The sequence below is a fragment of the Cheilinus undulatus genome, linkage group 13 (assembly GCF_018320785.1).
Source record: "Cheilinus undulatus linkage group 13, ASM1832078v1, whole genome shotgun sequence".
Taxonomy (NCBI): domain Eukaryota; kingdom Metazoa; phylum Chordata; class Actinopteri; order Labriformes; family Labridae; genus Cheilinus; species Cheilinus undulatus.
This window is the reverse complement of record NC_054877.1, coordinates 12,190,320-12,214,258: the sequence shown is the minus strand read 5'-3', so window position 1 is coordinate 12,214,258 and position 23,939 is coordinate 12,190,320. Positions and strand designations below refer to the sequence as shown.

General features: G+C 39.8%; 1 protein-coding gene across 11 annotated transcripts in view; it reads left to right on the top strand.

The window, feature by feature from the left end:
- Positions 1–23,939, top strand: part of LOC121519743 (receptor-type tyrosine-protein phosphatase F) — a 272,460-nt gene that overhangs the window by 89,449 nt on the left and 159,072 nt on the right. For all 11 annotated transcript variants that reach the window (XM_041802600.1, XM_041802610.1, XM_041802607.1 and 8 more), the window contains exon 2: positions 3,228–3,402. In XM_041802600.1, the coding sequence (XP_041658534.1) occupies positions 3,303–3,402 (100 nt within the window). In that variant the 5' untranslated portion in view covers positions 3,228–3,302. The remainder of the gene's footprint in view (positions 1–3,227; positions 3,403–23,939) is intronic.

Below are 23,939 nucleotides of genomic sequence, written 5' to 3'. Positions count from 1 at the left end.
AACAGCAGGAACTTTGCCAGGAACTTGGAGCCTTTTGAAAAACTCAGCTTTTAAACCACTGGGTTAAAATTTAGTTTAGGGGTACAACATTTTACCTCTGGAAGAGTCTCTGCTCTACTCTGAATGTGGCGCTGCAGAGATGAATGTTTCCGATTTGTGACTAGGTCAACAACTCATACAACCAGATTATTAGCAGTCTAATGGTTGACAAACATTTGTCTCTGGCCAGTCAGTTTGAGAGCTGAAGCCTTTCATAAGAGATATGAAATGTTTTCAACAGCCTTAATCAGGTCTTGTTGCCTCATTTAGATCAAACTTTGGATAACCTGGATGACTGAAAGCCTTCACAGACATTTGATTAGATTAGAATCACATATATCAGGTTTTAGTGAAGTGTTTCCCACAGAATGAGACTATACTTTGATGGTAACACTGGCAGACGGGGTTATCCCACATGTCTCATTCAATAGGTTCATGCTTTTTGAGTGTTTCTGCTCTTTTGACAGTATTCATCATTAGTATGTTGCACAAAGGTGCTCAAATAGTACAGTTTGTTTTGTAAATGTTTCTCTTGATACTCCGTAATCACGTCAGGCAGTCTGCTTGTATGAGGGCTTATGTATCACAACCATCATCCGAAGGTACCGGAGTACAGGAAGAAACTGAACGAGCTGAATTGCTAACATGAAAAAGATGCAAAGATGATGATTGTATTTCATTTAGGAGAGACTTAATCAGAGTTGAACAATGATTTATTTTACACATTTTAAAAAAAAAAGAAATGGAGGGATAGGATACCCCTCTATGAAGCCAAGACACTGGGGGTTGGATTTGATGAGCGATGCAGGATCAGATGAGGAGTCGAGCAAGGTGGACTAGATGCTGATGAAATAAATAGAGATGGCTGGGGTGGAGGAGTGTTGCAGCGTCCACTCTGAAACGCCAAGCTGACTGAAAGAGAGAATGACAGATTTAAAATATGACATCATGATTGGTCAAATGAGCTTGTGGCAGAATCTGATTAGCTTAGTACTTAAGAGCACCCATAATTAGCTGATCACCAGAACGAGAAGAGAGAATGAATGGGAGGGATATGAAGGAGTGGTGTCTAATGAATGAATAGAAACAATCTGCCTGCTTGAACTCTGCTTGAACTCTCACTGAGCTCAAATAGATTTGAAAAAAAGGAGAAAACATGGTCAGCAAATAGACTTGGGTGGCTGTAAATATGCCTGGGTAACCCACTTGAGTATCATCTTCTGTATGTGTGGGATACACTTAAGAGCCTCAGTTTTCAACCAGTGCATAGGAATAACCACTATTTACGGGCTTGTTTCTGTCCAGACGCCTCATTACAATATATCCAAATTTAAATAAGAAAAAAGAATCAAGTTGAAATAAAACTACAAGTACAGTTTCCACTAAAAATCTGGCAATTCCATTTGGCCCGTTAAATACTGCCTCCTTGGCATTAACAACTAATTAGTCAGCGATCTGATAGCATGTGATAATATTCATTTAAAAATGTCTTTTCTGAAACCTGGCTGTGCCAAGATACCTTATTTACATAATCATCCCTGGACTTTACATCCTGGTGGAAGCACAGACAACAGTAGGCCACAGGAAACATTTAGTCCCCTGTGCAGAAGTCCCTAGAACATTCCCTCATATTTTCTCACTTTCAGAAATGTAGAGCTTAGATAAGGAAAAACTTTTGAAATTCTGCCTTGTAGAGTGATTTCCTTGGTCTTATTTCTCAAAGAAGGTGGTCAAAGAAGTGCCAGCTGAGTGCATTTTTTTCACTGTTTCCCCACACATTGAAAAAGCCACATGAGTAATGGGCTGCTGAACACCTCCACGGGCTTAAGAATGGAAATGTTGTTTTTTTCCACAGGATACTGGAGGCATTGTGTTCCTGACACTTTAACTTATTTGGCTGAACTCAATAGACTAGAGCTGACCGGCCACCCAGGAAGCCTCAAGATATTCCATTGTGCAAGTCTCACGTTTTTCTACAAATATCAGCCATCATTATTGTTCAGTCACCGCTCTCAGCTCCAAGTGAGGCTGAACAGATGAGCTTAGAAATTTTCAATTTGATTCCTCTTGTAAAATCTTGGTACAGGATCATTGTCAGGCAGCCCTTGAAGACAAAAGTAGGCTTACTTGAAAACTTTTCAAACTTTTCTCATTTGAGCTCCTTTTTTTCCTGGAGTCCTCTGGAGATGCTGCTTTAATTTAGAGAGATATCTATCCTTACCGTATTGTGGTCTGTTTTACAGAGTTATGATTACTCATCACAGATGGCCATGGGCATGAGTGTGGGGATAAGAAATTTAGTTAGCCCAGTTTATGGGCATACACAGTAACTCTGTTTATAATGACATTATACGGTGAATCTGCAGACTGTAACAAACTTAAGGTCAGTGATCTGAATCTTATCAGATGGTTTAGTCATTTCCTACTTTAATCTAATTCCTAAAAAGACAAAGAATCATGGCTTTGTTTGGTTTGGTTTGAGGGGCAGACTTTGTTTTTGCTTTTCCCCCACTACTTAAGTAGATGTTGTAGGGTGTCTGTTTTATAGCTTGGTTAATCATGGTTAATTTGCGGCACACCTGCTGCTGCTTTGACCAACCATGTTCTCCCTAGGGTGTGTTGTGAGTTTATGTATGCATACATGTTGTCATGTTATGAGATCATGCCACTTTGTGTGATTTGAGCCCATCTGGAAGACACGCTTCCAATTTCTTAATGGGGAACATTAAGTGGGCGTTGGTCCCTGGGGAGTACTGTTTAGGAGGTCCTCTGGGTTTTTTACTGATCCCCATTGTGAAGGGGGGAGCTGAGGGGCTTAATCCTGCTTCCTGACCTCTTTGTTCTTGTTATTTCCCTCCATGATTTTTCTGTTGTTTTGTGCTGCTTTTGTTTCATAACTCTTCCCCTCTCACAGTTTGCGTGTGCCTTTGCTTTACTTGTATTTCCTTGGCCCTAAGCAGGATTTTTTTGAGGTTATTGGATGTTTTGTTGAACCTGACCAAAGATCTGCAGATTTTTTTTGCCACAGTTAACATGCAGGAATACAAAAGCTCTGTCTGGTTCTGCTCTTCGACTTCTGTTTGATATTTCTGCATTACTGTGTTATTATGCTCATTCAAATCTATGCAAATACACACTGAGTTTGAATACTAATGTTTCGCCTGTTCTGCCTGTGTTTGCTCTCCCAGGTGTTAGTCTTTGATCCTGTCAGAGTGGGACGTGTCTAGCAGGGGACCGAGGAGGGAGCAGTGCCAACTTGGAACATGGTGCCTAATATTCACCTGGCAGTGCCCCTCCTGCCCAGAGGGGCGTTTCTGTTCCTGCTTCTACTCAGCTGCATAGTGTTCTCCTCTCTGGCAGACAGTAAGTAACTCCAGCACAAAAATCCTATCATATGTGAGACTTTTTTTAAAACACTGACAGCATTTTAACAGCTTATTTGCTCTAGAGAAGAGGGAGAAGGGTTGTCATTATACCTGATTCTTGCACTTTGATATGCTATTAGCGCCATATATAGCTTTTACATGATGCCACACACTCAAGGAACTGCTGTATACTACAAAGTTTAATGTCTTGGCTGCCACTTACATGCTATATATATATATATATATATATATATATATATATATTCTATTGTCATCCCCTTTTATGTTCAAACATCATCAAACTGCAGACACAGCTGCACTTTGACTATACACTCATTTCATGACAGGCTAACATGCTGTATGATACCAAGTGTAGTATCTGCAGTGTTTTATGAGAACAAGTATGAGACAGTGTTAATTTTGACAGCTTTTTAATTTTAGGCTTAGTCTTAGTCTTGACATTAGATGCCTTTTAGTTTCAAACACATTTTAGTCATTTCTACCCTTTGTAGCCCTGATATTTTAGTCTTTTCTTTAAGTCTAAACATTTATTTTCTTACTGAATCTGGTACCAAATCATGGTAGTGGGTTCTGTGCATCCTGCTGAGCCTAGGATCCCTGCTTCCTACAGCTGAGAGGCAGAAGAGCTATAGAGAAAGTCTTCTGAAAGTCTGGCAAGAACTAAATGACATTTTAGTCACGTTTTAGTCAACTTGTCAAAAACTAAACTTACTTTTTGTTCATCAAAGATCAATTTTAGTTGGTTGTAGTCTTGTCCTTCTCATGGAACACTGGTATGAGTACTTAAGCTTGGTATTGGCACCTATACCTGATGCCGCTCTCAAAATTTAGATCAAAACCACAGAATGTGCAGTATTCCTTTGACCTGAAATATGTATTGTGTATGTATGTATATGTCTGTGTAATCTAAGAAAGACATAAAATCATCATTCCCTTCAATACAACAATAATGCAAAGATGATTGCAATTACATATTTTTTTCAAAGTTGTACAGCCTCAGTTTAATCTACCAAATACTGTGTATTATAATATGGAATGATATTTAAAAAAAATCCCAATAAGATTATTTTCCAAAATCATTCATCCCTAGTGCTGTGCAAGGGGCCAACGTGACAAAAACATACATTGTTATCTGGCTATCAGGTGATGTAAACATACGTTGTTTGAAAAGATAATGACTAAAATACTGGAACCACAATGCCATTTAGTGTTCAGTGGTGGCTGCCAACTTTCCTAGGTTGTTTTTACCTTTCACACCTCTCGCAGTCTTGTGACTAAAAGCTATGAACTGATATCTGTTTTATACCCTGGCAGCAAGAATAGAATTGCTATGCACCCTATAGTTGGTAAATAGATACTTTTAATTAGCAAAATCCCAAGAAAAGTCCTCCTCACTCTAATTGCATTGATACACTGGTGTGTACACTAATAAATAAATATTTCATTGTAATACTCTACAGTTGTAAGGAGTTCATGTTGAAATATTTCAGATCAGAGAAACAAAAAAAGAGCAGTGGCATTAGCTCGCTTTAGGAATTAGCAGCATTAGCAGTAGGGTTGTCACAATTACAGATTTTACAGCTTAAACACAATTCTGGTTATTCTAGTTGTTTATTAATTAAATTAAATTGCAGGCCAGCTTTTTTAAAACAGCTAGACGATTAGATTAGATAGATTATTTATTGATCAAAAAGGAAATGTAATATCTTACAATATATAATCCAAAAATGTGGAATTAAACAAGATGGAAAAAGATTCATTAAATTACAAAATGTGTTCCTTGTCTGGTTGTGCCCAAAAATCTAGCATGTCTTTCATTTTTGATTATATGCTGCCTCTTTAAAGAGGTAGTGAACACTTAAACATTTTTTTTTCATCCGTACTCTAAGCTAATTTACTGAACTATAATAAAACACATCAATGTTGGTGTTATAGCTGAAATTTGCACCAAACTGATAAAAATCTGGATTTAATGGCTTTTAATTGGCTCAAACGGACATCTGCCTTGAAAAATCTTTTCTGAAAAGGTGAGGCTACCAATGGTAAACTGATGGTCAGTTTCCACATCACAAAGTCTATTCAAAAGGTAGAGTGTTTCTCCTCTAACGGACTTTACCATTCAGAGACCACGCCCATCCTCTCCTGCACTGCTTCAGCTCTGAGAGCTCTGGCTATAGTTTCGCCGTTGCTGGAGCTAACAACCTGAACAGGTAGTGCTCAGAACCACCATGGTCCACCACCACACTATAGCCTGCGTCAGGGGGACTCTGGAGGCGAAAACTCCTCCAGTTTAAAAGATGGCTATGAGGCAGCAGTGCTGTGGGACTCTGTCTGTGTTTCTCTGACAAGGGGACATCACTGTCACTCCCACCTGAACAGGAAAACCCCATCCTTTCCCCCTCCCTCCTCTCAGAACCAAACTGCCCACTGCATTTTTGGAATTATGGAGGTGGGTGGAGTTAGCTCTGAGCCGGGGGGTTCACTTACACTTTGAAAGGCCTTAAAACGTCTTAAATCTGTTTTTAAGGGTGTGCAGGAACCCTGTCCATTAATGGAGACTACACACTATGAAGGATGCTCTCCCCGTTTAAAGACACAGTGTTGCACATTAACTGAATGGATGTCTTTTTGCTGTGAGCTGGCTTTCATTCTGTTCAGCTCCTCTTTGAAAGTAGAATATAGATTCCGTTTAGGTCTTAAGTCTTTTTTGTATTGCAGCAAACAGAAATAGCAGCTTCTCTAATGCATGTCTCAAAGTATAGCGAGCTTTAGTGTTTATACTAAAAATAAGCACAAGGATTGAAGTGCCATCGGCCTCTGTGACCGGCTGTCAATCCCAATGACGGTTTTGGCTGGAAGAAGGAGCTCAGAAAGATGTGTCACCGTTGCTGCGCTTCAGGTCTCGGGGCCAGCCAAGAGGCTGTGCCCTGCCACAGACGGGGTCAGGGACAGAATTAATTCAACACATGACCTCACCTACAGTGCTGTCATACGGTCACTGTAATTCAATTATACCACGACCCCTCCCATCCTCCCCAACACCCCCACCCCCCCCACCCGACCACGCCAACCGCCCTGTCCTCTAATACACGGGTCTGGTAGGATTTGTTTTGCTGTCCCCTTTGCCTTGTCTCACTCAGCCCCGTGTTATCATCTCTGTCTCTTGTGGCGTGTCTGCAGCTCTGCACAGTGTCAGCGTGAACTTGACCTTGTAGAAAACTTTTTCTCTCTCCTGTCGTTTTTCCTTTTGGTCCGGCAAGACGGTCTTTGCTCTGCTTGTAATGGGATCGGACCAAATCAAACCTTGACTGGAACAGAATTACTTCAGCAAGATGTGCCCCACTGCACTGAATCCATTCCCTGAGTTAAACACAGTGACATGTATTTGACTGGAGCCCATTCATGCTCTTTTTCTAAAACTATTGCAGCAGGTTTCAGTCCACCAGCTTCACATTGCGTCCTGATATAAAATTGAATACTCTGATTGCATGCTTTCACTGGGGTTTGAGCTTTTGATGATTGATTGTCTGAAGGAAATTATCTGAATTACAAAGCCCTGAGATGTACTGTAATTTCTGTACTGGTTGTTCTTGTGTCATGCCATATTATATTAGATGCCACTGTTTATCTATGCTTGCATTTTAATTGCTCCCATGGGAATCGACAGAAAGATTCAATGTCTTAGAAGAGCCCATTAAAGATAAAATAGGACGTATCAGGGGGATTGAACGTGCCAAGATATTATTTAAATCTGCCCGGATGCCCAGTCTGGCCCAGAGATTAGGGGAGGCCTTCGTTATTAAATTATGCTGCCATTGTGTTGTTATTAATAGATTTTTTGCAAAATGCAGCTTCAGTGATGGCTAATCAAATATGCAGGATGGTGAGAAGTTATTTAAAATTTCATGAAACCATCTTATGATCTTTTTTCATCTGTATTGTAGGCGTTTTCAGCTTGGTGGAAGTCCATCTTTATTTGCAGTTTTATATGCCAGTTCAGAGGTATCTACACAAATTTATATACAACAGTTATGCTTTTTTGTACTGCTTTAACTTGTCAAATTCGGATCCATGCCAGTACTGAGCCGAAGTATCTGTAATTTGGTAAATCTTTTGTGCTTCTGAATGTTTCTCTGTCTTCATGAGAGCAAGATAACTCTCTAATTTTGGTAATTATATCATTTACGGATAAAAACACAGAGGCAAGCATTTTAATTAACTGACAAAGACTCTCTGTGGTCAATCTGGCACAAACGTTATCTTTGTACATTCATCCAAACACTGACACATGAATAAGAAACTCACAGAGAGATGGAATTCAAGCTTAAAAGAAAGATAAAACAAAAATAAGTCATGGTTCTGGTCCGAGGTTAACCTCTGGTTGTAGTTTAATGCAAGCACATGGAAAAAGGCCTAAACCTGCTATTAAAAAGACAGTAAAGCAAACAGACATAGAATTAAAATAGGACGGTTGGGGGGCAAAAATAACACCTACCGCTAATAGCAGGGTTGTGTGCATTTCTATGCCTGTAATTTGTATGCAACATAGTTATGTGAACTTGATAGTTCTGGTTTGGATTTCCTGTATTACAGGGCAGACAGCAGACAGATATTATGGGCGGGGTGCTGTGCAAGTTTCTGATTACATGGGTTCAGTCTGGTGTCCTTGTGTCCTCTTTGGAAGAGTTTAGCAGGCAACAAACCCAGGCAGAAAACATGTGAGCATTGTGAGCCATCACTAAATAAAAAGGCTCTACCATTGTTTTAGACTGCGTTGCATGCTGGTCAGTGTTAGGTTATATTTTTCATTGTGTTACAAGATTACTGCCATTAAAGATAACTGGTTATGTTTTGGGATGAGTATCAAAATCTGGTATCAGCATGGAGCCAGTAACAACACATCCAATGCCTACCAGACTGGATTACAACACAGATATCGATACTTCATTTCAGTATCCCAATATGACCCCCTGTCACCCCAAATGAAAGACAAGAAATAGGTTGTGGAGTTTGTGTGATTTACAGTATGTGTTAAGTTACACTGGTTTCCTCTTCTTATCCCATGTTGGAGTGGTATCTTATTACGACATTTCTGCTATCATTTAAGATGCCCAGACAGCTTTATTCTCCTGCTGACTTTCAACACTTTCTCAGAAGTATTGATTCAGGCACTGTTAATTCACCGGCACCATATAAAAGGTATTGATTTAGCACTGGTATCAGAAAAAACCCAAACAATTCCCAACCCTACCTATGTTACTAAATTACATGCTGAGAAAAGTCAGAGATTAACTCTTCACTGGGTCAGGCCTGTGTCTACATTTTTCATGATTTTATTTTATTTTTGTTTTGTTTTTGTAAATCCTATTGGTCACTATTTACACCTGTCACTGGGTCTCATTTTAAACAAATAAAAAGATGCTATGACATTCATTATTAAATTATTTGAAAAATACAGTTCACAGTTTTTTAATCCTCAGGAAAGTTACGTGTTTGAAGATAGAAGGTTATGACCTAATGCATGCTCTTGTGACTCATTGCAGATGTCTGTATTATTGTCCAGACAGCATTTAGCCTACTTTTTGTCTGCCTTTGAAGGTGTCAACTCTACCGCCATTCTACAGCCTAGTTTATGGCCCATAATCTGTAATTCTACAGCTTAACAACAGGAATACAAGGAGCACAATAACCTTTACGTTTTGATCTGCTCATCATCTGATAATGAAGTGTGCAGAGACATATCGTTTCATACACATGGACACTGAAATTCACCATAATGTCATTCTTTTCCCTTTCTTTTCAAAATCCGACATATACTTCCTCAAAGTTATTGCTGTCCTCTCTGACATCAAGCCAGGTAATTTGGCAAGCTACAAAGAGTGTAAAGGTATGTTTATTCATCCTGAATCATCACAGTTTGTATGCCACAGTTCAGCGCATGCTGTCATGGAACAAATGAATCCAAATGGAGAAAAACACACGTCCTACACATGATATCTACACCTCAATCCAGGTGGTGATAATGCTCATTACTGTTGCTAGCCACGAGTTAAAAGCAAAGAAGAATCAGACAGAGCAAAACCTGAATGAAAAAGAAGAGAAGTTACAACCAACAAGATATCCCTCCATTTTTAAAAAGTGTCTGGATGTGAAGGCAGAGAGGGTCAAAGATATTGTTTACTGCGCTTATATCTTATATATGTGCTTATATAATAGAAGAGTCCGGCTTTAGCTGTATTTGCAGAAATTGCTCAAGTGTCGCCGCAGTGTCCCTTTTTGTGTTTACATAAACCAGACCACATTCTGAGACTGGCTCAGAGTGGTGGTTTAAGTACAGATAACCACTATTCCTACTGTTCTTTAACAACTAACATGACCACACTCTTTATAAACCATAAATATGAGACATTGCTCCAGGGTGCATATTTTATTTTTTAATTGTCCGTCAATTTGTAATGCTCTTTTTTGTTTAATGTTCAGTTCCTTTCAGACCCTACCAGCTATATATGCCAGCTGACACAGCTGTAGGTTTACCTTGCACTGGAATGCACATATCTACATGCCCAGAGGTTAGAGGGACACAGACACTAGGCAAATACTTTGTTTTGTTTTGTTTTGTTTTTCTGATAGGGGAACAACAGTTTAAGTAACATATGTTGTTCTTTTTCCAGTAATCGATTAATTGTATGAAAGATTGACTGTGACACATTTGGTCTCTACCCCAACAGGTAACTTTGTAACCCTTTACTCCCAGCAAAGGTGCTAGTTTACAGGCTACACCACAATGGTTGATGTCACGCTGTTTGCTTGTCCTCATATTTAAGATAGTTCACTCCATCATGATTTGGAAGCACAAATAAGTGCAAGAAATCCTGCAGCAGCCCTATCAGTGTTATGGCCACATGACATCATCCATCTTATAGCGTCATTGAGAAGGCACACAATACAGTGTGATTACTCTGAGTGCTGATCGCAGACGTCCCATCGATCCCCGGGGGAGCTCAGCCTAATCAGCCAGCTCCCCATACAGCCTCCTCATACACAATAGACCAGTGGCCCACAAGGTCAGCCTCAAAGTCACACATACCCAGCACTTAAATGTAATGGTTATCTTTTTGTAGTGCTGTCATTGTGAGTTATTTCATTGGCTTTAATAAGCTTTTGATGTATGTGTCTCCTCTGGTGGCTACCATGTTATAATCTTCAGTTGCTTTTCATGTGAGGTGCAGCAACACCATGGAGGCCTTTGTGCCCAAGCCTGCTCTTTTCACTCCCAGTGGCAGCAGGATTACAATGGCAATATAATTAGCTTCATAAGTTAAAGTGACTTTTCATGCTGCAACCTTTTAGTGTCCTATTTGTAGTCCCATACGCACTGTAACATCAATGGACTAATTGACGGGTTTTTTAAAAGTTCTATAGAAAATTTCATAGCCATTGTGCTCTTTGTTGTCCAAAGACTGGCTCACTAAGAGGTCTCCCTTGGGGCCACTTTGCTTAATATGCATGTATCCTTTGCTTTGGCTGCTTTAGTGTATTTAAAGAAAATGAACCTGTAAGACAAGCTCTGTAAATTAATCTGCCAATTTTTTCTCCTACGGTAGATTGATGTGATGGACGTGCCAAAGTGGTTTGGAGAGAGATGGCCAGACAGGGGGCTGGGGGGCTGCAAATTGGATTGTATTTTTGAGTGTCCATATGGTCACCCAGTTCAAAAACTGACAGGGATGGAAATTGATTCTTTTTTAATTAAAAGTAACCATATCCACCTTGGAGAGCCACTTGGAGAGTAATGCAGTTAGCACACAGCTGTGGTCCACACACATCCTACCGAGAACCACAGAGAGAGCGGAGAGAGAGAAAGAGAGAGGCTGAGGAGGAGAGAGAGATAAACCTCACTGAGCTCAGAGAAAGCAGTGAGCAAAAAGAGGAATATATGAGAGAAAAATCCTGTAAGATTGAGTGATGGAGGGATGCAGTCTAGAGGTTGTTGAGATTTGATGGGAAGTTGTTTTCATAAGAGAGTGCAGCAATGTCAGAATGGAGGGAGGAAAGGGTCATCAGAGGTTAATAGTGTGAGATTAATAGTTTAATTAGGAAGCTCAATAGCAGGGCCTGAGGCAGTCACCCAAACTCTGTGCTGAGTTCTGGATTCAGCAATGCTACAGGATGACAACAGCACCGGCGTCACTCTAGGAACAGGCTGATGCAGGGTAACTTGGAATATGATACAACTAATACAATATGATACAACACAATGTGATATGATACAATAAAATGCAGTGCCATATAATATGATACAATACTGTTTTCAAATCTTGACTTATTTATCTTATTATCTTGGTTTACCTGAAGCTGCAGTTCCCTTGATAATATGTTTTTTTTCTCAAGATCTCCAGAAAGCAACCAAAATTAACATGTTAGCAATGGAAACTCACTAAATAGGATGAATGCTTGTCATGCCAGAGCCTGTGTAATGATGGACTTTTTAAACATGCTTTTCCCCCTGCCTCTTCATTCAGTCATTTTTTGTTCCATCTAAAGCCCACACTGCAGGAGTTTTTGAACATTTTGGGGAGTTTGGATCATGATTACACATTATGGAGGTGTGGGTGGATCTTAAGGCTGGACCGGTTGAAAACCACAGTGAGACGGTACATATGCATGATAGCAACATGATACAATACAATACGATATCATACATTACAATTTGATATGATGTATTACAAGATGAGATATGACCGAATAGATATGCCATAATCATACGATACAAGACAGTACAATACGATATGATTCGATACGATACATTGGGTTCAGACAGTGGCTCCCTGACTTTTCTCTTCTGAGACTACATTTCTATTTAAGAAAATTTGAGCCCCTTAAGACTGACACAAAAAAAATCTAAACAGAAATATTCTTACTTAGAGATAATTGATGAATTATTTATAACTGATATATCATGATTTAATGATTATTTGCTAATTTAATTTTAACAACCTGAGATCGGACAGAGCCTCATGTCCCCCCCAGAAACCTAAACCTAAAGGGGCCCTGGACTCCAGGTTGGGAACCAAGGAGTTACAATAAAACAGGACTGTACAATATGGGACAGTAAGATACTCTATGATACGGTAGAATAGATAAAGCCTGTGATAAAAATGTAACACTCCAGCAATATTGTGGCCATTTTAGGAACAAATATCACTACAGTGATAAAGGGTAAGATTAATACATTCATTGACTGCATTTTGGTGCCAGTTTGACCTCGTAAGGTTTTATCCTTTAACTATTTTTCACCATTGTACATTATCCCACTGACTTTTTTATCTTACTGTAAACAACTTTGTTCACCAGTTTATTGACCCTCAGTCACGTGATAAGTACCGACTGTAGGAGATATAAGGTTGTGACATAGTGAGTCAAATTGGTGTTATCATATCACACAGATCAAGATTACAGTATAATGCAGTATGGATCTTTTGTTTTACCCTGAGAGAAAGACTGTTCATTTTTAACTCTTTACTCATTGTGATGACTTGAATGGCACAGACATTAAAATTCCTCACTTTTTCCTTATAGGCACGTATTATTATCTCTTTTAATCTTTACTTTGAATTGAAATAATCAACGCCAGTGTCTCATTTCTAACAACCTCTGAAGTGCTGCACAGGCTATAACAAATTCATAAAAACATATACTGGCCAAGCAAACCATCAAAACACAGAAATATTGCAATAAAAATGAAAAATAAGAGCATACTAAAATGCCAAATTCTTCTGAAATGATCCAGAATAACCAGACATTTTAAAGCTGTTGTGTGTGTTTCTCATTTGTTTCTATAGGAAATCTCTAAGGCTTTAAAGGATGCCTATATAGCTGTTTTGTCACATTGATCAGACTCTACTGAGACTATAAAAATTCGTGATGGCTGTGCCATAATCAAATTACCCCACGGCACATTGCCACATGCATTGTTTACTTTTGGAGGATCCCCTAAGGTGCATTTAAAGACATTTAGCTCAATCCAAACAGCCTGTGGACATGAAGCAGCATAAAGCAAGGTTGGCTCTCAAGTGGGAACTATTTCATGGGTAAATGGTCACCTTAGCTTTTCAAAGAAGTTAAATCATGAGGGAAGCAACAAAGAGCCTGTTGGCACATGTACAGGCTGAATTTCTTTGTTGCTCCTCATCCCAACGGTACCATGATTTAATTTCTCCCTCAATTTTAGCTAGGGGAGAGTTGAATTACTTAAGACCTCCGGGCCGTGTGGGTGAGACGATGAGAACAATGGTAGGGGCTCTTTGTGGTCTCATAGGGAGGGCTAATCTACGGGAGGCAAATTAATGAGTTTAGTGGGGTCGCGAGGGGGTGCATGGTGATGGATGGCAGGCTAGCCCCAAAATGGGATCTCTGAAGAAGCTAGGAGCCATCTGAGCGGCGGAGCCACCAACCCGTCCTCTCCTGGGATCACTTAACACACTTAACATTTTCCTCACACTGGTCTATTAATGTGAGGGTCTGAGCCAAGGTGACCATTGGACTCTACCCAGCAGCATTAACAAAGCCTTCCATCAGTAGCCCAAATATCCTTTAATACTCCCACAGCAACTTTACAGAGTCGTTTGGATTTCCATTACAAAGGTGGCACGCTATACACTATATTATATATTCAAGCTGCATTCAAAATCCCTCTTCGTCTTCGTTTTGCATGCGAGTGTCCCCAGGTTGACACTCTGTTAGCCACCCACACATGCCTTCAAATGCAGCAGTCAGTCGTCCTTCACAGCTCCAGAATGGAAAACACTTAGTTTCATGACAGTGCAAATGAGAACATTTCATCAAGCGAACCAAATGAACATCGGAGGTGATGTAGCCTCAGGGTTATGCAGATGAGCTCTGCAGTTCAGCCAGCATTAGCAGGCTTCTCTTGTAGGTTAGGGCCACATACTTAATGAAGAGCCTGTTCATCAGAGACACCATCATTATACATTTGTATTGTCTGCAGATTCCACATTGTGCACCAGACTGTACATCAGTTATTTTCACATTATAATATGATGAGTCTCATCAGCAACAAATAATGGATATTAGTTTGTAAACAAGGATCATATGCCTAAATTTCACAACCATAATAACATAAAAGCAGACTTATTTTTCCCTCATGTAATCGGACAACAAAGGCACTTTTGTCTCTAAAAAGTACAACAAAGAAATCACAGTACAATGCTTTTATCTGATGTCTGTTCAGACTTTCCCTCGAGGAATCAGGTGTGTTGAAAAAAGCCACAAGCAGTGAGTCATCTCTGACAAGATTTAGGTTGGGCGCCAGTTTAAATACCACAGGTAATACAAAACCTCAGGCTCCCAATGGTGTGATACCAGGGACACAATGAAGCATTTATTGTTATCACCTGTTTTTTAAACAGTTGCATTTAAATGCCCACTCCGGGAACTTGTCACCAAAGCACAGTGAGCTTCTTCTTTTTGTTTTGTCTTTTTCAAATGCCACATATTGACTGACAGACAAGTAGAGAGAGACGGCAGCCTTGAGAGATGCTTCCCTTGTTCATAATCGGCTTGAGAAGATGAAAGCCATTACATTAATGTTGCTCACACTGGGAAGAGAGGAGTGAAGGGTAATTGCACTTAGAGTTCTTGTTCTTTTCCGCTGTCTTGAATAATTCACGGAAGGCTGGAAGGCCTGATTGAAAGCCCGTCTTCGTGGTCCACACGGGTATTGAAAGTTTGATGCTTTTTTCCTTCTTTTCTCTTCCATAGGTTTAGACATTTGGCTTAAGTACAGTATCTCACTGATGATGAATCACATAGCTCTTGTGATTTCACTGAAGTTCTGATAAAGCTTATAAAAACCCATCAATCTTCAGCCACTTCAGTATCAATCTCAAAAAAGAAAAAAAAGTTTGCTTTGGTTTGTGTGTTATCGTGGGGGAATGCAGTGTGAGCTGACTGTCAATAAGGGAGTGGAGAGTGCAACTAAACCAGATCATCAAGAAAAAACCTGTTCAAACATGTGGAGAAATAAGCTAACTCCACTTTTGTAGGGGCTGTTTGTGTTTGAAATTAGGGCATCTGAAGTGTTAGGTGACTATAATCAACACTGAACCTTTTAGGCCCAATTACCTCAGTTTAACATGATCATACTCACCCTTCAGCAAGAGCAAGAGAGGAACTGCTGGACTGTATTGCACAATGACAGAAACATTTGAGTCTCTTTAAACAATAAACTCAATTTGACAGATTTGAGAGTAATAAATTATGTTGACCTAAAATGCACTGTGCAGTGGGAGATGATTATGAGAGACTCTGGTTCCTTTTATTCAGTTCTCCCTCACATAAAACCAAACACATGCGTTGTACACGTGTCATTTGAAAAAAAAAATACCACAAAGCTCCTCAGTGTTCAGCTGTAAAAGTGAAGTGCAGATAGAAAACATTATGTTTATTGGTTTAAACAAACAGCCTGAAGTGCCGTTGACTTTATCGGGGTAAATAACTTGCAGGGGAGGCAGCTTTATATGGAATTAATTGCAAACAAGTTGCCTGCTAATGGCCCGAAAAGGCCTTAATGGAAGTGTTCCATTAAAACAACCAGAGCTGATGCCATCAGACAAATTCCCACTAAGTGTTGCCTCATGAAAATGATAACTTGCTAATCCATTATTAATAAGAATTAATGGTTGTCTCTCTGCCGTGTGCGTATCGATCCCTGATACTCTACACCAGAGAGAAGCTCTCATTGGACACTCTGGCAGGCTTGGGAATTCGCTAATTGTCAGCCACACAAGTGCCATTTACTCGACTCTCCCTGCTGTCTCTGCATTTATTACAAGGCCTGCTCTGAGGCCCCAGACGAGGAATAAAAGAGAAAATCCTGGGGTGTTGCTCAGGAAAAGTACCAGACAGGCAGAAATACCATGACGGTGTTTTGAGTGAGTCACAAAGCAAATAATGGAAGTGTTTTACCTAGTTTGTCTGTTAGGGTGGTGACCTGTTTCAGTTTCAGTAAGATATCTTTAAAAGAATCCTACATAATATGGTATACAAGAAGGAAACAGTTGTAGCTTCTCTATAGGTGAAAGACTCAGCCATAATAAATATGCCTGCATACAAACTATAAAAGATAGGTGTCAGACAGTGTGATTGTTTCAGAGGGGTGTGATTCTTCAGACAGAGCAGAGAGGGGATATCAATCAGGGCTGTGAGACAAAAGATGTCCATGCTCTGCTTGTATAAAATGAGTAAATGCATACATTAAATAAAGTACTGTGTGGCTTTCATTTGGAGAGGCAGTGGGCAGTTTTTAGGTGGCAGTCATGAATGGTAGAGGCAGCACTACACTTTGTATATAAACACTATAAATCTATAATCCAGGTTGAATGAGACATTAAGACCCAGTCTGATTTAGGGGGTCTTATTGTGTTTAAATTGTCTTCCTGTGTGGTATTTTCCACTGCTTTAGCAAAGCCCACAATTTGCAGTTTCTGTTCAGCTGTGTAGCTTCTGTTTGTACTAACTGTTTTTGCAATGTGAAATTTGCAATCCTGCAAGTTAGTGGTACAGTAGTTGAGATCTCAACAGAATGGTTCCAGAGGTAAAAATCCCATTCATTTTCTCTGTAGCGGATTCGATTATCAGCCATGATGGCAGAAATATGCAAGTTAGACTTTCACCATGGGCAACCTGAGTGTGAAATGATGGTGTGTGCTACTGTAGAGGACAAAAGTTTGTAAGATAATAACTAGACATGCATGATGTTATCAGCATATCAGCATCTGCAAATATTAGCTTGCAAGGTCAAATATTGGTATGGGCAGGAATGGACATATCTGTTTATATTTACAGCAGATACATGGGCCATACATATCAGCAATAAATAAACTGCATATCATCCTTAAGTTTTAGTAAAATATTCAACTTTCAGGTCAGCACTTAATAATGTCCTTTTAAGTTCTTTAATTCTGGGTAAGATGGTATATAAGACACAACAGACGCTTTCACAAGCAGTGTTATGAACAAAGTGCGGAAAGGCACACTAGGAAGCTTGTTATGTGTCAAAGGTAAAACCTTCACAATAAGACAAACTTTTTCCCCGCTCAAAAATTACTTAGAAAGAACTAGAACTTAAAAAGACATTATTGAGTGCTGACCAGTCAGTTTTCTTGCAATTTTTTTGTGCACCGTAAGAAGCTGGTTTGTTTGAGTGTGCTCCTTTTTGCCTTGTTTTGAAAATATTCAACTGCACCATCAGATAAAGGTGGTTGCCTGAGGCGCCACACACTCACTGAGGCCTATTATAAGTCCTCGACATTTTGAATGAAGTCCCAAACGTAAAACAACCACCAGACTGTCTACTTTCAGGCTGCTCTCTAACTTCACTTGACTCAGCCTCTCTTTACACAGAAGACACCGGGTGTGTGTGTAGTTTGGTTTTGGCTAAAATAAGTTTGGAAATATTGGCATACTGTGTATCGGCAAAAATCCAATATTGTGAATCCCTGATATTAAACGCTTTTAAGAAAAAACAGTTTTTCAATGACCTTAGCTGAAAATACAACAGTATCCACAATCCTACAGTGTCAGGATTAAAAATGTTCATCTATGGATTTTGAATAACAGTAATAGTATAAGAGTATACAGCTGTTTCTTAAAATGCAGGATTATGACCCAGTAAGGAAGAAAAAATGAAAAAAATGGCAGAGCCTGTGTGGTTGGCTGTGCTATGCGTCCCTGCACATTTTAGAAGTGAAACATCTGTTTGTTTACACAGTGAATCAGGGCAAATCTTGTGAAGTGGTGATGAAGTCAGCTTTGTTTCCATTACAGTGCATGGTCTCAGCAGTTTACACAGGTTGCATTGACATACAGGACACAGCAAATGTGTTACATGAAAAAGTGTTATGTAGAACACAGCTTATGAGCTGAATTATATTTTAAATCATTTGGAGAACCAGTCCCCTCTTTCTTCATTTTAAGATATGACCCATTTTCATATGCTGATGAAGTCTTTTTTTGAAGTCTTTTCAGTTCACTTTATGCTAACAGGTGTTCTTGATCACCTGCCCCAACACCTTGAGATCTAGCTCATGAACACCTGCAGCATTACAGAAATTTGGGAACCCCCCACATACCTTTCATCTGCCTAATGACCTCAGACCAAACAAATAGCGCTGCGGGCATTATGCTAACTGAGAGAAGCTTTTCCCGCCCCACATGAAGCAATCAGCAGCCATTAAAGCTCCCCGAGTGCTGTCGAAAATAAAAATCTATGCAGATTTGTCTGTTGCCTGCCCTAGAATTTATTCAGTACATCAAGCTAGCACAGCATGATTGTGATTTTAAGTGAGAACACACCTGGCTTTTGGACAAAACTAAATGAGAATGCAAAATATTGGAAATTACTTAAAACAACTAGAACTTGGCTGAGCCAGCACTGCAAACACTAGGCATATAAAGGGTTTATAATATTCACTTATAAACCTATGATTTTGCTGTTGTTGTGATAATCAGAATAATGTGTTGTAGCGTGTAAGGAACATGTTATTAGCCCAACAAAAGGGGAAAAGGGATTTGTATCAGATTTGTAACATAAAAGCCTTTTTGCTCTATTACAACAAACGTGTGTTGTTTTTCCACCACAAGCAGCACAGCAAAGCTATTTTGTATTGATTAAAACCAATAGGTTGACTGATTTAGACACATCTATCTAGTTTTAAAAACCTTTGTTGAGAAATGAAACAGTATGAGAGCACTGTCTGGATCTTGGTTGTGCAAAGAAACTCCTGGTAAATATGAAGTATTCGTCAGTTGGTAACCTCAACCCTTAAATCCTGTCGCCTCGCCTGTCGTTTGTGGCAGCACTTTCTGCACATTTCCAGCGAGAAGAGAGCATGCGTTAAAGCCGTGTGTCGAGATAGGACTTGTGACTGTGATGTATCAAAGCTTAGAAAGAGTGCAGCTCAAAGCCTGCAGTCTCTAGCTGAGTGAAGGATTTGCATAGGTAGGCTTATGTGTTTTCCACTTGGTCCCTGCCATTGTTTTCATGTGACAGGTGCCTGACAGCTGGGAAAATGGGACACAGGCAAAGAAAAAAGGGTCGAGTCTGGATTTTGTCTCTGTAAGAAAGGAAGTGACAAACAGAGCAGTTTGATGTGCTCACTCGCCAGTTGTGCTCACAGTGATGGAGGAACTCCGCTGAGTCTCTGTCCAAAAATAAATGCTGTTGGAGAGTGTGAGGGCCACTATCAAGCCATCCAGATTTTGTGATTGAATGTCTGGTGAGATCAGGATTAAGGACGGACAGCTCTGATTTTGCCACAGTTTCGCCTCTGAGTCATAGGTTAACCCACAAAATTCAGCGGGAATCTTGTTTAAGAGGATTAATACTGCAAAAGCTGTGAGGGCCAGTTTTCCTTTCCCTCCACTTATCCCTAAAAACCCTTATGATTTCTTAGATCCAGCGGTTGCTCACTTTAATGTTTGTGGCAACTCACGAGCTTACATCCTTTAATTTGAAGCATGTGCCGAGAACTTTTTTAATGCCGCCTGATCCTCCATCTTAGCAACAACGTGGAAAAAAGCCTGCACATCAACTGAGATGGAACGACTATGGACAGATGTTAGCAGGAACTCTTGGAAGTTAGAATGGCGATAATCAGGTCTTGAGGATTCCAGCTCAGCACCCATGCACGAAGGGATGCATGCTGAGGCACACACTCTTAAGGGCTTATCAGGTTTGAATCATTAGCACAGCTCCCCTGCTGCTGCCTGCATGCGTGTCACAGTCACACTCTCTAGCTGTAGAAAAGGATTTATGGCGTGGCTGCTGCAGTTTAAATCTCATCTCTCTGAGAACCAGGACAAAAATATCATTCAAATGTCAGGTGGGTTTAGGTACTATGTGGGGGTCACAGGTCACAGCTGGATGGATGGAAGCGTTAGAATACTGTGTATAGCAAAGCATGTGTAAGTGCCCACTCAAACACTGCAGAGCTCTACAGTACTCTTCAGCCTGTCAGTGTTATATAAAGGCTGTGGACTTGATTGTGTTTGTGTTTGTCATTGCTGGTTTAGAGTGATTGCTTTTTAACCAGAGGACATGGATGTTGGCTTTAATCTCTTCAGCTAATTTAGAAGTTATTTGTCGGTGACTTACAGCAACAAAACATGCCACAAAATGGACCGTATAATTAAAAGTCATTAGGAGATGGTATCTCTGTTAAGGTATTCTTGAATTTCTCCTTTATGTTGATGTTTATTAGAATTATGAAAATAAGGGCAGATACCCATGTTAAAAATGACTACTCAGCCAAGTGTTGATTGGCTTAATGTTTGTTTCAGTACTTCTTTAAACAGCAACTAAGCCCCAAAGTTTCAGCTGAGGTGCCCCTTATCAGTCACAATACAGTCAGTCCAAGCTGCTTTTTATATTTATTTATTATCAGTACCATAATATATGGTCATGTATTAGATGCACGTTTTATATTATCCTCCTCATTTTAAGAAAAACATGGTGTCATAGCAACTTCTCTGATGGGCAGAGCCTAAAGAGGCCATTCATCATGCATGTTTTCTAACCAGAAGTGTAGAATTGAAATAATTTTTTGCTAAATTGACAAGATTTCAACTCTAATTGATCAACAGTACTGCACCATCTCCATATACATTGGTTGAAAAAAGTGGAATAAGGGTTCAGTTGCTCTTGAATTCTTAGATTCCCTCAGTGCTAATTTTCACACTTCACCTGTTCCTTGTCCAGTGGGTGACTTTCTCTGTTTACCTCTCCTTTAAACCGTTGCTTTGGTGTACTAGAAATCAGTATTAAATTGCTATGGAAAAAGCAGATAAATATCTACTACTAGCATCAGTTTGTGCCATAGTTTTTGCCAGTGGGCCAACGTCTGTCAAAAAGGCCAACATCGGCTGATAGAGATTGTTGTATCCCCGATGATTTGAAGTAAATCTGTGCTTTGTTTCCTTTATGTTCATCTTAAGAACACTACTGATTCCCACAATTATCATCTGGTTGAGTTTACAATTCATTTGATTCCCTCATTTTGTTTTGAAAATCTATCTTGCTTTCCAAGGATATGATTAAGATGTTTTTCAGTATGGCAGGGATAGTAAGCCTCACAACATAAGCCACATTAAAGCATCTCATTTTTCTGCAGGTAGCTGTGTCTCATTCATCCAGCAGCATTTTAATATGTATGACCGCCTCACATCAAAGTGTTACGTATGCACATAGTTCACCGCCTGCTTGCTTGCAGTATCTCTTTTATTGTACACCGCTGTATCGCTTGAAGGAAGCTCCTCTGCAGAGATGTCCTCCAGCAAGGACAGACTACACCAACTCTCTCTCTCTCGGGCCAAGTGAGGGCAGAGGTTGGCAATACAACAAGAAGACCTGAAGAAAGTACTTACTAAAAACCCCATCTATATCAAACAGAGGTACAAGCTATGCTAATGACACACTGACCCCTACTTCTTGTCCCACCAATGTTATTCCAGAGCACATAAAAAGGCAAAGAATGGTGGCAGCCATTGCTGGATTTTCCCCAGCGTGTGCTCAGAGAGTGGAGGCTGGCGTCTCCTCTGTGTACACATCGTAATGATTCACCCTTTGTGCGTGTCTCCACGGGGCGGTCTACTCGTCACCACTGTGGTTTAGGTGTTCCCCACCTCCCTCTTTAATGACTCTGGAGATGAAACACAAGCTGACTGAGCTGCTAATAAGGACAATGTGCGATGATGTTAAAGCCAGACTCGTATTGTGCACGTCTGAAGCTGAAAATAAAGCACATAGCATGGCAGCTAAAGCACAGAGCTAAGGAGCGCTCATTGTAGCATCGTGTCAACTTAGAAGAGCTGTCACTGAAACAAACACTCCATTGTCCTGCGCATAAAGCTGTTGGGTGTGGTGCTTGGTAAAAAACAGCCCGAAGGCAAACAGGAGAGCCTTACTGAAAGGTGTTCTCCAAGGTAGCCCACTGTGTTGTTGTAAACACACTTTATCTCGAATGTCATGAAGAGGTTGCTCTTCATAGTAGCTGTTTTGTTTGGATTTTAGTTCATGCCAACTTTTATACAGTACATAATATGCCAAAACAGGTGTCGAATACCAAGCACTCCAACAACACTAAGTGCATAATTTACTGGCAGCTTAGGCTTCTGTAGACATTTATTGTGGCAAAGTTTGAACTTACTGAGTTGTAAAAACAATCTTTTCCAATCATGCCCAACATTTGGCATATATTTTTCCCCCACTCTTTCCTGTCAGTATTTACTGCCACTGTCTACTGTCTTATCAATAAAATACCCAAAATGATTTAAATATGAAAATAATATCCTTAAACATAACAACAGAAAATCTTAATTCAAAGTTTGACCCACTTGACTGACAAAGAGAATAAAGGCTGAGTGTACTAGCATTATGAAGAATAGAAAAATCTATTGAGAGAAAGAGAAAACATTTTATGATTAGAAACCTGCAGGAAAGTGCCTTTTTAATGCAAACGGATAAACATTTCTTCCTGCCAGCTTTGTGTGACCTCTCTGACCCCTTTTCTTTGTGTCCCTAACTGTTGACTGATGGCTTGGGCCTCCAAACCTCGAGCCAATGATTGACCAGGGAAATGTCAGACACAGCAAAACTTGTATGAAAATTTAGGAACAGAGACACGAAGCAGAGTGTGCACATTCAGACACAAGCAGACACGTCTAGATGTGAATGATAAACTACTGAAGGGATTAGTGAAATTAAACATATTTGGTCTTCTTTACTAACAGTCAAAGTTATAACACTTATAAATTCTTCAAGATCATTTATTAATATTTTTATTTTGTTTTATTATTTTTAATTTGAGATCATAGAAATCTTAGTGTTTGTTTCTAAGTCAAGTTTTTTGTATTATGGTAAACTTATCAGGGCCAATAAGATCATTAAAACAGAGCAATAAAACCAACCCAAATGGTCTGAAAGTTAAGCAAGTGCAAAAAACTGCAGTTCCTCAAGCATCCACTTGAGGCTGCCTGCAGAAGAATTACAATACATGTACACACCCCATGCTAAAGAAGGCCATTTTTACAGCAGAAGGAAGCAAATTTACAGCCTGGGCAAGAAGACTCAAACATGTTTCAAACACCAGTCATTGGCAAATAATGTGGCATGAACATATATAAGTAATGCTAATGCTAAAGCTAATGTTTCTCTATTGCATCCAATCAAAGTAATGCTTCCATCTTGCACACCTAACTCTCAGATCAAATATGAGATTTTTTTCTGGACAGTTGAAGTCAGCTGTTGGACAACTCTGATCTGGATTTGTGGTCCAGCGTGCAAGAAAATGTTGGCGGGGGGGTTTGCACCAAAAAAAAAACATAATGGAAAGAACACTGGTAACATTGGCATCAGCTACTGTGTACTGGCCCTAATTTTACAAGTAGCCTACATTTTTAATGAAACTGGTGGATGCATTTATGAGCACACATTGT